This window comes from Limulus polyphemus, unplaced genomic scaffold (assembly GCF_000517525.1).
Source record: "Limulus polyphemus unplaced genomic scaffold, Limulus_polyphemus-2.1.2 Scaffold530, whole genome shotgun sequence".
Lineage (NCBI taxonomy): Eukaryota > Metazoa > Arthropoda > Merostomata > Xiphosura > Limulidae > Limulus > Limulus polyphemus.
The window spans coordinates 495,660-508,494 of record NW_013666140.1 but is presented as its reverse complement, the minus strand read 5'-3'; the positions used below and the strand labels follow the sequence as shown (position 1 = coordinate 508,494).

At 29.3% G+C, this 12,835-nt stretch overlaps 1 protein-coding gene across 1 annotated transcript in view; it reads left to right on the top strand.

Annotated features, from left to right (window-relative positions):
- Positions 1 to 9,622, top strand: part of LOC106458897 (cytoplasmic dynein 1 light intermediate chain 2-like) — a 31,600-nt gene extending 21,978 nt beyond the window's left edge. Inside the window, exons 8-9 of the mRNA XM_013918457.2 lie at positions 4,425 to 4,542; positions 7,385 to 9,622. Coding sequence (XP_013773911.2) covers positions 4,425 to 4,542; positions 7,385 to 7,515 — 249 coding nt within the window. The 3' untranslated portion in view covers positions 7,516 to 9,622. The remainder of the gene's footprint in view (positions 1 to 4,424; positions 4,543 to 7,384) is intronic.
- Positions 9,623 to 12,835: the final 3,213 nt, after the last annotated feature.

Sequence of the window (12,835 nt, the reverse complement as noted above, 5' to 3'; positions counted from 1 at the left end):
ATTTGTAAATAGTAATAATGTATATACATATGTAATGTATCATAAATGAAATGTGACTGTAATTTACAAAATACTGGTCCACTAGAACACAGCCAAGACAGATCACTTTGTAAAGGCCAGTTTTATATTCTTGGATATGGTAACATGAGTGCATGTGCGCCTCTTCATTATAACTTCTGTAATGTCAGTCAGGCATGGCTGAAAATAAAAATAATAAATATATATATGTATAATGTTCTGAGACTTAAGCAATTTAGACTAAACATTTGTGTTTTCGTGTTATAATTTTAGGTCATTTTAGAACAAAAAAAAGCATAATTTATACCTATTTCCTAATTTTTTATAGTGGTTACAAGGTCGGTCAAATCGACCAAACCCATACAGAGATACAATAGTGAAGATAAAATAAAGTTTTATCTTGAGGTTATAAAGATTTTGCCTGTGAAATTTGAAAAAATTTTATGCATAAAAGTATTTTTAATCTTAAAATAAAAATTACTTTACGTGTTGGATAGTCAACATTCGAAAAGAAAAAATGCATGTGAAAAACATTATTTAAAAATCTTAAACTGAATAAAACAAATCTGATATTTTGTATACAAAAGCCTTGTAATGTTTACTGATAATCTGCAAAATTTTGTGAAGATATGATTACTGTATTAAAAGTTATAGCCTGAAAACTATAACAAGCACAAAATGGTTAAAAGATCAATCCCTGGGACTGAGACAGTAGTGAAAGGGTTAACTGGAAAAAAGTAGCATATTTGCATCAGATGGAAATAAGCTTTTAGTTATTTGCATTATTCATTAGCCTTTACTAAAGGTTAAAATCTTCAGTTTTTTAGTCATTAGAAGCTCAAAAACTACACACTAAAACTTAGATGAAAAATAAACATGCTCATTAATGTAGACAATTAAGCTTGCAAATAAAACTCAGAACTGGAAGAAATATACAAAATTAAAAACTTAAATTAACTATAAAAAATCTTGTTGAGGTTTAAAATTGATAAAACAAATAAGAAAGGAGTAAATAAACAGAAAAAGTTGGTTTTAGCTCTGTGAACTGAAGGAAGAAGAAATGTAAAGGCTCATTGCAATTACTTTATTAAGAAATGGCAATAATGTCAGAGTAAGCAAAAAAATGTGAGAAGGGATAGGGGTGGATTCAGGATATGGAATATAAGCTATTGGAAAAGTATTTATGCTTAATGATGTATAGGTCTAGTTGCAATGATACATGTAATATCTTAATAATATGTTAATCAATAAAATAAATACATTGTTTTAAAATTATAAAGGATTTGCCTTCCAAATGTTTGGTAACTCTTCTTGAAAAAACCTTGGCTTAAAGTATAGCCCATCAAAAATGAGGGAGCAAGTACTACCACCCCCACCCCATAGTATATCCTAACTTCACATTTCATATCTAATTAAAATAAATAAATTTTGCAAAATTAAGCTTAACCAACAAAGAGGCAAAAAAGTGCAGTCAAGGCAGTCAAACATCAGTAAATTCCTTTGTGAGCCATTCAAAATTAAGATCATTCATTAAATAAATTTTTGGCATGTTCGTAGAATAATTATTGGTAAAACTCAGTTAGATTAACAACTTCTAATTTATAGAAAAGGCAGTTAGTTTTTTTGGTAACACAATGGCTTTTATGCCATGTTACTTAGCAACTAAAGTATAATCTAATATTGTTGTTAGTCTATGTAATGAAAGTTTAAAATGATATGTATAGACAACAAAACTGGAAAAATATTTGTTGAATTCTTAATTTAGAGTCTCCGTTGATTAAAAGAGGTTTGTTTTTTTATAAAAAAAAAAGTTGGTGATATAACAGAAAATAGCTTAATTCAAAAACAAGTTAAGTAGAAAATTGAATCGATATTTTTACTTTCATGATAAATTTTATGCACTTGGCTCTTAGCTAGGTGATCATACACTACATCATTACTTTAGGCTTATTATACCAACACTCACTAAACTTATAAGGTTTCATGGCACACAAACACACACACACACACACACACCCCTCACTGCCCCTTGCACCTCTGTCACTAAAATCATAATGGCCAAACAATAATAGAACTATTCTATCTGGATAAATGCATTTTGGCTTTTATGACTCCTCCTATTTTGAGAAATCAAGCATGACATGATACACACACACACACTGGCTTTTATATAGGTTTGATTAAAAATAGTACTCCTGTCAGACTCCTAGACTATTCTTTTGTCACTACTTAAGTCATTCAGAAAACACTTTTGTAATCTGTATTTCTAGTATTTCAACTTGTATGTTTGCTAGAGGGAGCTGCTAATCCTGATGATGTAATAATCAAGAAGGTTAGCATGGTGTGGGAAGAAGGGGTGAGGCATTATATATACGAGTTCAGTTCCAGTTAGTAAGTAGTTCATGAGAAGTCATTGAGTAATGAGAAATTATTGGGTAATGATTGAGTGAATGATTCAGTTCAGTGGACAGAAAAGTTAATTGTGGAAAGGTATCACATATATATTTGTTAACTGCGTCAATAAAACAATAGATATCTTCATTAAATCTACCCTGAAACAGTGGTATAGCATTCGTAGTCTTGCTAGTACAGGTTGATTTGCAGGAACCTCAAAACCTATGCCAGCCCATCTGTCAGTTCTGACTTAATATCTTCAGTGGTATTAGCCATATTTACCTACTTTTACTACATATTTCTGCTTACACTATTCCTCACAACCTATTGTTAGTTGCCCATAATCAGTCTGTTCCTGATGATGCCTTTACTGAATAAATGTGAAATATCTTGTTTTTCTTCAATTCTGGTAGTGATAAGCCTGCAATTGGCTGGGCACCCATAAACTTTCTCATTTATACATGGTAGACCAGTAATTCTGGTAAGTAATTTAGCTTTTTCCACATATTTTGTATACAGTTTAGTGTTATGTTGCTTGAAGTATTTACACAATTCTATTATGTTGACAAAAGCTTGATTACTTTCCTCTGAGGCAATACCATGGAGAACATTGGTGGTCCATTTGATTTGACATTTATCTCCCTCACTCAGAATGTACTGATAGAAAAGGGTACTAAAGACAATAAACGTTGTGCTCTAGTATGAGAATTGCAACATTTGCTCTCTAGGTCTTCCCTCTTCTCTAATTTATTTACTACCACTCTGATAAGTACAAAATCTAACTTAAATTACTAATTATTATATAGGTATTACTAAGGCAAAGTATAATTTTTATAGCGTTCAATCTTATTTGTTTATGGAGCCATACACTAAACAGTCAGACCCACTTGCCATGCCGATCTGTCACATAGTATCTTTCAAAAATTGCCAATAGTTCTTTCTGACATTTTATACTATATTATTTATAACCAATGGGAAGCCATAGTTTTAATCTATCAAATGATGCATTATATTATATTATTTTCTGTAGATAATATTGTTTATTTTGCTTCCAGTTTGAAAATTTCCCTTGTAGTAATCACATAAACAAGCTTAGCAAAATTTTTAAATGCTCTTATCACATAGTTAGAAAGCCTGATAAATTATGATAGTTATAGGACATGTTTTTTTTTTGTGTATGTTATTATTCTGTGTTCTTAGGAGCATTATTTAATTAAATAAATATTTAGTGTACTTGTACCATTAGTATAAAAAAAGTCTTAACTTTCATCAACAGTCGACAGCAAAAATGCAAGACACAGGTAAGTACCATATTTTTTGTTTTTCATGTATATTTTTTATTTATTATTATAAAAGCAACTAAAAAAATGATTTTTATTTAGGAGGTTTTAGAAATGATGCAAATTCAATTTGACAGTTTTCAGGTGAAGAAGTGTATTTTTAATCTTAACATGAAAATAATTTTGTACTTGCAGCAGTCAACATTCTGACTCCATATATTCATGGACAAATATTTGATTAAAAAATCTAATTTTTTGTATATGAACGACTTGTAATGTTATCTGAAAGCTTGTCAAATTTTGTAAAACTACACAAAACATACTGAAAGTTATACTATAGAAACTCTGGTCACTTTGAGGTTATGAATTTGGTAAACTGGGCAGGCTCATAGTTAGGGGGTTAAGGAGTCTTTATATGTCAAACTACTTCAGCCAAGCCTGAACTTAATTCTTTTAGTTGTTTTATATTTCTCTGGTTTTTTCTGTTTATTATGTTTCAGCAATAGTAACTGACAAAAATATCTATTCACCTATTATCAGATATCACCTAAAATAAAGCATTTCCCTGGTTACCTTGTTACATCCTGTTAAAATTTTTAAAAATGAAACAAAAAAGGATGTTAGAGGAGTATAGTTCTCTCTCTTGAAATATTTCTCTGTGGTTTTAAATAGTTTATTTATGTGTGTAAATGAAATTCCTTACAACGTGGTTAAAGTTTTTGATATTTGTAGGTGGATGGAAGCAAAGGAGTTGCAGGAAGTGAGGGAGTGCTTCAGAATTTCTTCAGTAGCTTGTTAAACAGAAAAACGGGCTCATCATCTGGAACTACAAGTTCGTTTCGGCCTACAGGTAATGATGTTCAGTGCCTTTTTACAACTTTGTAGTAAATTTTGAATGTTACATCTGTATCTCTTCATTACCTAAATTTGTATAGTTTTTTTTGTTTATGACATTGCCAGGTACTGTTCTTTTATTTATATGTACTTCTATGGAAATTTTTTGTTAACTGCCCAGCTTGTTAGGCCTCACACATATATACACACTTTTGTAAAGCATGTCATTTGTATGTATGTGCAAAATAGGCTATGTACTGTGTCAGGTGGCTAATTGCTTGAGCCTTATAAGTGCAGAGATGTAGTGATACTTGGTCTACAAGTTACTAAGAAGAAGAATCTTTCAAGGGGTGTATTATAGTTGTTACCTATCTAGCATGAGCATTCTTATCAAAGACCATTGGTTTGATCATTTATTCAAAAAGACCTGTTATGTATCAGCAATAGCAATTGAAAGGAATGTGTCACATGAAACACTGGACACTAACTTCTGGTGACAGATCAAGAGAAAACACAATTGGAAAGTCTGTGAAGTGCCTGAGACATCAGCTTGTACCCCAGAGCTAACTGATTCCTTCATTAGTGGTTAGGATTTGACCATCTCCAAATGTACCATGTAAAGGACATTACAAAAACTTTCATAAGGCAGCTGACCATTCTAAAAACCCTTATTTCAGACTCAAATTATATTGAAATTCAAATTATAGCTCCAGTGACACTTTTGGAAATGTTTGGTGAAATGTGACTCATCAGACAACATTATTTTCTATACTGAAGGTAAGGTAAAATTACAGAGAAAACCACATAATATTTTCCTATTTGTATTGTTCCAACAGTGCAAGCTTTGAAATGTAATGTAATATCCTGGGAATGTTCTTTTGGCAGAGTGTGGATCCTTTTATTCCTGTAGGAGAGTAAATAAAATCCAAAGCACCTGAACAGTGTTATTGGCCAATCTATCTCACAGTGCTGCATTTCTACCTAGGTGGACAAAATCTCTGTAACAATAGTGCAACAATTCCTGATGCTTTATTGAATGGAATTGGTTCGAAGAGCATGATAGTATTAAACTTCAGTGATTATCCTTGGTTAGGACAAACATCATTTCAGTACAAACTGAAGCTCATACTTAAGTGTCTAGTCATTTAGCTAGTATAAAAATTTTACAGTAAAGTATGAAATGTATGTGAAGCTGTAATGTTTTCTAAGTGCATTTTTAAAGTTATCAGAGAACTTGAACAAAAGTTTAACGTACTGTTGTTACTACATCTGTGGTTATGCTACATTGCAGATACTATTGACACTTTATATATATATAGTGCTAATCTTGCATTATGTTACAAATTATGTCCACTGTCTTAGTTTCGTGACAAAGTTTTGAAAAACTTCTGCATGTTGTTATTAGGTCCAAAGCATAAAAATGGGTAAAATATGTGATGCTATCAGAAATGGATTATTATTCATCACTTAAAGCATATGTGATATATTTTGTTGTTGTATGATCATGAACAGAAAAATTAGGTTTCTTTTGTTGTTGTCAACAGGAAAAATGAAATACTTAATGTACATGTAGCAACAGTTAAAACTTTTCATAATTGTTTTTTCTATGACATCAAATCTATACTTACATTTTATATGTTGTATCCATAACTACTTTTTTTTAATTATTAATTAATGTACTGAGTTACTACATCTTAGGTTTTGGCTACTAATATGCTGCCAAGATGAAGCTGTTTGGTTTACATTCAATTCAGGATGTACCTGGTGTATCCAAAACTTTCTTTAGTGCAGAGCATCTTTTCATTGACCACACTTCCCAAGATGCTGAATTTCTTGGCAGTAATTATAATGTCACAGTCTTGCAAATGGTGATAAAGAATGGCAGACTGATTATATGGAGTATTTTGAGCATGCTCTTTAATTCTTAGGCTCCAAAAATTAATCGTAGAGACCGCATAATCATGGTTATACCATGGACATGTAAATTTATAAATGATGTAAGAGTGATACATTTTGGGAATCCTCTTTTTAAGTTTAAAATAATTACACAAACAACATATCAGCTTGAAAACAGTTCTAAACTTAACTAAAGAAAGTCCGTTGGTTACATAATATACTGTCATCTTCAGCATAGTCCTGGCAAAGATTATTTTGATGTGGCAAAATCGGGATCTGAACTTTGGGTCAAAGAAAATAATTTGAACCACTGGTCTTGGTTGCTACTTACTAGGTCTTCTTTTCTTCAATTATTTGAGTGTTGCAAAATAGCTAAGTTTTGCTCACAAATGGCAGATCCATGTCACATTTGTGGAACCTCCCCTAAAGTTGGAATACGGTTATGAAATGCTTAACGTAATATATCTCGGAAGCCATGTACATCAGTGTAAAGAACTTGCTATGCTATATATATTTGATTCTATGACAGAAAGTAGTAAACTTCCATTGCAGATTTTATTTATAGTAAGTCCAAGAAAGGTAATTCTATTGTTTTGTGTATCACTAAAAAAACAGATTCTGTTTCTGCCAACGTTTACTTCTGTACTTGGATTGATAAGTTTTTAGTTTATTGGATGTAAAAAGCTAGTCTTATCTTCCTTTTTTCGTGTGCGTTATACATCTCTGGCATGAAAAGTTATTGCAGATTAATTAGTCTTGTAGTCTATTATGGCTCTTAATTACTGACATTTTTGTGTATCTACTGTGTAAAATAACTGAGTGTTTGGACTACTTTGAGAATTTTTTTTCGGATCATCACAACGATACAGTAAGTATGAAAACAAATGTTCATTCAGAATCAATTTTCATGAATTTTTGAAGAAATGCTTACGTCTTCATAATTTCTTTCTCATTTGACCTAGAGAAGATGATGGCACGGAGTGATGTCACAGTAGAGTTGGATCGCATGCTGTGGAACAGGAAATCACCAGTAACCAGCCAGTCGGATAGAATTACTGCTCCAGGCTCAAGGTCTGGAAGTGGTAACTGTTAACCTTGAAGTGGTGGTGGTGGTAGTTATGAATAGTGTTAAAAGTAAGGGGTTGTATAGTCTGTTAAAAAAAAAAGTTGTTTTGTTTTTTTAATCCTGATGTCATTAAGTTTGCTTTTCTGATTTCATCTATGTATTTTAGAATGAATTTAAACAGAAAAATGATTTGCTATTGAGTTAAGTTGTTGATTATTCATTCCACTTGAGTTAAAAACGTGTGTCATTGTAATGAAGAGAATGTACAATGAAAATTTCTTCAAACCATAAAAGGAAAAGATGATTTGTTGTATATACGTATGAAAAAATCTACTTTAAACAAACACACTTGATAACTGAAGCATGTGAGGTATTCAGTAAAACATTAAAGAAAGTGAAGCTTATGAAGGAATTTTTATATTTGTTTAGTCTTTAATGGCAGCTGCATTTAAACTTGTATTAATGAATGGGTTGCAGTATTGCTTGTTATACCCATATTTTTAATGTGTATATTTATTTTTGTAAAGATAATTGTAATTTAAATTTTGTTAAAATGTATTCTGTATTTATTTTTATATTTTTTTTTAGTTTCTGAAAATTGAATAATGTTTCAAGGTAATTAATATTATTCCCTTTATTTTCTTGTTGGCAGGTATATATATGTAGTGTTTAAAAATTTTGTTTGGGTCACCTTTTCCATACATCTTTACTATATTTTATTGTTAACTCCAGTAATTGGTAACTGTTGTGTTATCTGATATTATAATACTTTTTATTTTTAATGTGAACAAATCCTAACATTGGTTATACTACCTTTTATCAAAGCTTTACAAAATGATATTTACATGTATCAACCCTGATCAGTCTTTTACAACTTTTAAATTTATATTTTTTATATTATTTTACTAACTAATTCATTATTTAACGTAAGGAAAAGAGAACCTTATTAGTTTGATTTTTTAGGGTAATGGTGTATTAAATATTTAAAGTATAATATTTTGCATTTAAGTTGACTAAGATGTTGAAATGAACTCCAAGCATTATATTAAATATTTGTGTTTGAGGTAATTCTTTTTCAAATCAAAAGAAAGATGAAATATTCTGGTTCCTTTTTTATTTAACTAAGTAATCTATATATTATATTTTACTTGTTAAGATTTCTTATCAAAGGATTGTAAAAAAATGTATAGTATTTCCTTTAGTGGAATGGATACTTGCATTGTTTTATACTACTTTCTTACACTTACCCAAATCACTAACTAGTGCTAGTTCTAGTAGCCTGTGTGTCATATCAAGTGTTCATATATACTGTTTTCTGCTGTTTCACATGAACTGAAAAGTCAATTGTAACAAGATGTTTTAGCAACTTTAAACAAATGTTGCTCCCCGTACCCTCAAGAAATTTTATAAGTTTTCAAGAAACTGCTCTTAATTTTTGGTTTGTTATTTACTGTTTGAATACCAGCAGTGAGGTTGGGAATGAAATGAAATAACTATTTACAAAGTTTGAAAAATAGTATTTAATAGGATAGCATTGGTTAACTTTTTGACTTTAATTTATCCATACAGGACAACATGCAAAAAAGATGTTAAAAGTTTGCATACCACTAAAAAAAAAAAAACTCAAGAATTTCTTCTTTAAAAGTAGAAAATTATCATTTTTGGCTGTCAACATTAATTGCTTTTTAGTGTAGAAACTACAATTATAAAAGTTTAGATGAGACTTGATTTTTATTAAGTAGTCTTGATAAAAGTATTCAGAGTCAGTAATAATGTTTTTTTATTAAGGGCTTGTTATTTTATTTACCTATTTCATGATTTTTAATCATGAGAGCTGTTGTCAAAAATATCATTTATTTTTCCATCTATTTCTTTTTAGAACTAAACCTGTGACACTGGAGAATACACAGGATAGATTTATATTTGCATTTTATTCATCTTCTTAAATGTGTTTCTTTTTCAACTGCTTTAGATTTTTCTGACCATTATATATCAAATCAAGAGTTAGTGAAGTTTTCTTTTTCATTTAATGACCAAAATACAGAAAGTATTTTTATCAGTTTTTAACAACTCTGAGTCAATGAGGTGAAAAATCATCAAAACAATAAGTAATGCAAATGAAGATTTGTTGAAATGTCAAACTCAAAATATGTCAAAATGAGAATGGATTTGATTGTCTTCAATTATCAATCTAGGCACAAAAGTTCAATTTAAGCAATTAATTGAATATATCAGAAATGAAAAATAACCTCTTTTAAGTAGTTAATATTAAATAAACATTTCATCAGTATGCTATATAATGAAGCTATCCATTTCTTAGTTTATTATCCCCTGAATATTGTTTTAGTTAAATAGTATTAACTTCCAATCAGGGCAAGCTACTTACTTAGACCACAAATAAAAATCAACTCGGTAATGAGTATAGCTAATCATATATACTGTTCTTATATTTTTACTTATAAAGATTACAGTACATTGTTTCATCTGTTATAAACGTTTTTTTTTATAAATTTAAAGCTAGTTTCTTACATTTGTATACGTTTTGTTTTCTCTCTTGTTAAAATGTATGGAGAAGAAGGAAGAATGGTTTATCAGTTCAAATGTTTGTCCAGAGGTGAGAATGCAGTAATGTTTAAAATATTTATTGATAAATGGCAAAATCTACTGAAAAATTAAGTAGGAAGAATTATAAAAACAATGCAAGGATAATAGAGTTGACAATGAAGTTTTCCTGTTTGCTTACAAGTGACTGTGATATTGTATATACTGGTGTACTTGTGACTGAGTGATCTTTAAGCTTATGTCTAAATTTTCTTCTATCTACTATGTAGAAGAATGGTAGAAAGTTTCATCATGTGAAATAATGATGCTTTCAGTAAAGCAGTTAACATAAGTTATAGTTCAATCTCACAGTAAACTCCAGTCGAAGCATTTTTAAATCCCTCACAAATACAAAAATAATTCTAGTCTCATGATTACACTTATAAAACATAAACAACCTTCTAAACATTTTGAACAGGGGTTGAAGAACTGTAAAATTAAGTTATTAAAGCTGTTAAAAACTTTGAAAGTTAGAAGTGATTAAAATTCATCTAAGATGTAAAATTTTAAACTTGATTGATAATAGTTTCAGTGCTTCTACACGTTACAAATATCAAAATTTATGGTTCCTTAATGTTTAGTTTGATTGTTCTACAGTGCTATGTATGTAACCTCACTATTTTTTAGGTAACGTGATTCAAAAATACAGCATATAGATTTACATTTATTTTTGGTTTTTAAGTAAACATAACTAATAATTTACACATCAAGTAGTTACTGAATATTTGTACATGCACATACATTATCTTAATTATATTTTTGCAATAGATATAAGTGTGTAAAGATTTAGCTCTATTAAAAAAAAAAAATTTTTTTTCAGAAATTAACTATAAGACAGGTAAAGTTATATGATTTAGTTTATAAAGATTTAGTTGCTTTGGAAAACCCTGTTTATGATAGGGTTACGGTTTTAATTTGTGATTAACTTAACCTTTTATTGCCAGAATTCAAGAGGTAATTAAAATGTTTTTTAGAATGGTGTTTACAAAACAAAAGATTGTTAAAGTACACTACAGTGATTTAATTATACACATACTTTAGTATCAGGTAAAATATTTATAGTAAATTTATGTAATTCTAGATTAAAGTTAGCATTCAAAATATAGAGCTCAAAACTGAACAAACCTTTTGTGAAATAATGATGTATGTATACTTGCTTTAAATGTAGTTTATGGTCTGTGATATTTTAGTAATGTGTGATGTGAACTTGCATTATTTTATCACTAAAACATTCTTATCAGCTTTTACTCTTATTTCAGTAAACACAACTGGTTAATAACTGTACTCCGTTAAGAGTAATAGTGTTAATAAAACTGCCTATTGTTTTTAATATACTGAAAGTAAAGCAAATTCCGTTTTTATTTAATTATCTTAGCATTTATTCCTATAGCAACAGAAGAAGGTTGATTCCTGTTGTTTAAATTATTCCAGTAACTTTAAGCCATTAATTTTAAAATCATTAACTAAAATTAAGTAATAGAAACTTGTTTGTCCTCTAATACTCATATCTTTTTTTATAGGTTAAGATGTGATTTTTATCTAGTTGTCTTTAAGTTGCTATGATAAATATGATAGTGAAATATGTTAAGAGTTTTATTAGTTCTGGCTCCTACCTGCTTGCTTACTTTGCTCAAGCAGTTTTGTTGTGAGTAAGTGAACTTAAGTTAAAATTATCATCACTTTACTGACAATTTTTTCAAATAAACAACTTACAAAAGGATGTGATAATTTTTAAAATCAAAAATAACATAATCCTCATTGGTAACTAACTACTTTTTAGTTCAAGCATTAGTTGATTTTTAGAAATAAGTTTAAGGTTTCTGTGTAAATTTCAGTACTTCATATTTAGTTAATATTCTTAAAGGTTGTTTATTTATGTGACTTCTTAGCTGTTTTTTTTTTTTTCTTTTATAACTTAACAAACATTTCCATGAATACTTTTGTTTCGTTCAGATATGGTATGAAGCTAATCCTATGAATCAGGATACTCAATTAAGACTAGTGAATTCTGTGGAAGAGAGACAAAAATTGCTACTTTAATGTTTCTTAGAAATAAATACATTTAGTAGGTGTTTAATGCTAGCATTCTAATTTTATTTGTAGAAGTTGAATTCAAAGAACAATTTTGACCTCAATATCACTTTGATAAAGTTTTAAGTGCTTGAGATTCTTAAAAAATCACTGCTAGTTGTACATCTAACTTGAAGATCATTTGATGTTCTTCATCCAAAATTTTCTATTATTCCTAATCTATTTTCATTGAAATAAAGTTAAGGAAATTTGACAGAAGTATACAAGAAAAAGTCTTCCTTGATTTTGGCAAATTTGCTGATAATATCCATGTATATAATATACAGGATTAAAATGAACCATGAATTGGAATGGTTTCATAAGATACTGATATAATATTAAAACTACTAAGAGTAAAGTGTTTGGTCATTCTAAAATTTTATAATTCTTTTGCATGTATTTGTTAATACTTATAGTGGTAATAGTAAAGACTGCTCAATGTTAACCACTGTTGTTGTTTGTTGGCTGTTTAATGTGATATGTAGATTATGTTTTTTGAATTTGTCAGTGGCTTTCATAAGTTGTCAGGTATTCAAAATAAATGTTTGAAAAAAAAAAAAAGACTTGTCATCATCCTTGAGTAACATACCAACCAAACTGCAAAATGAGTCATTATATACAACTTAAATGATGTGTTGGGTACAACTTTAAGTACCATCTTTTAACTTGTGTTCTT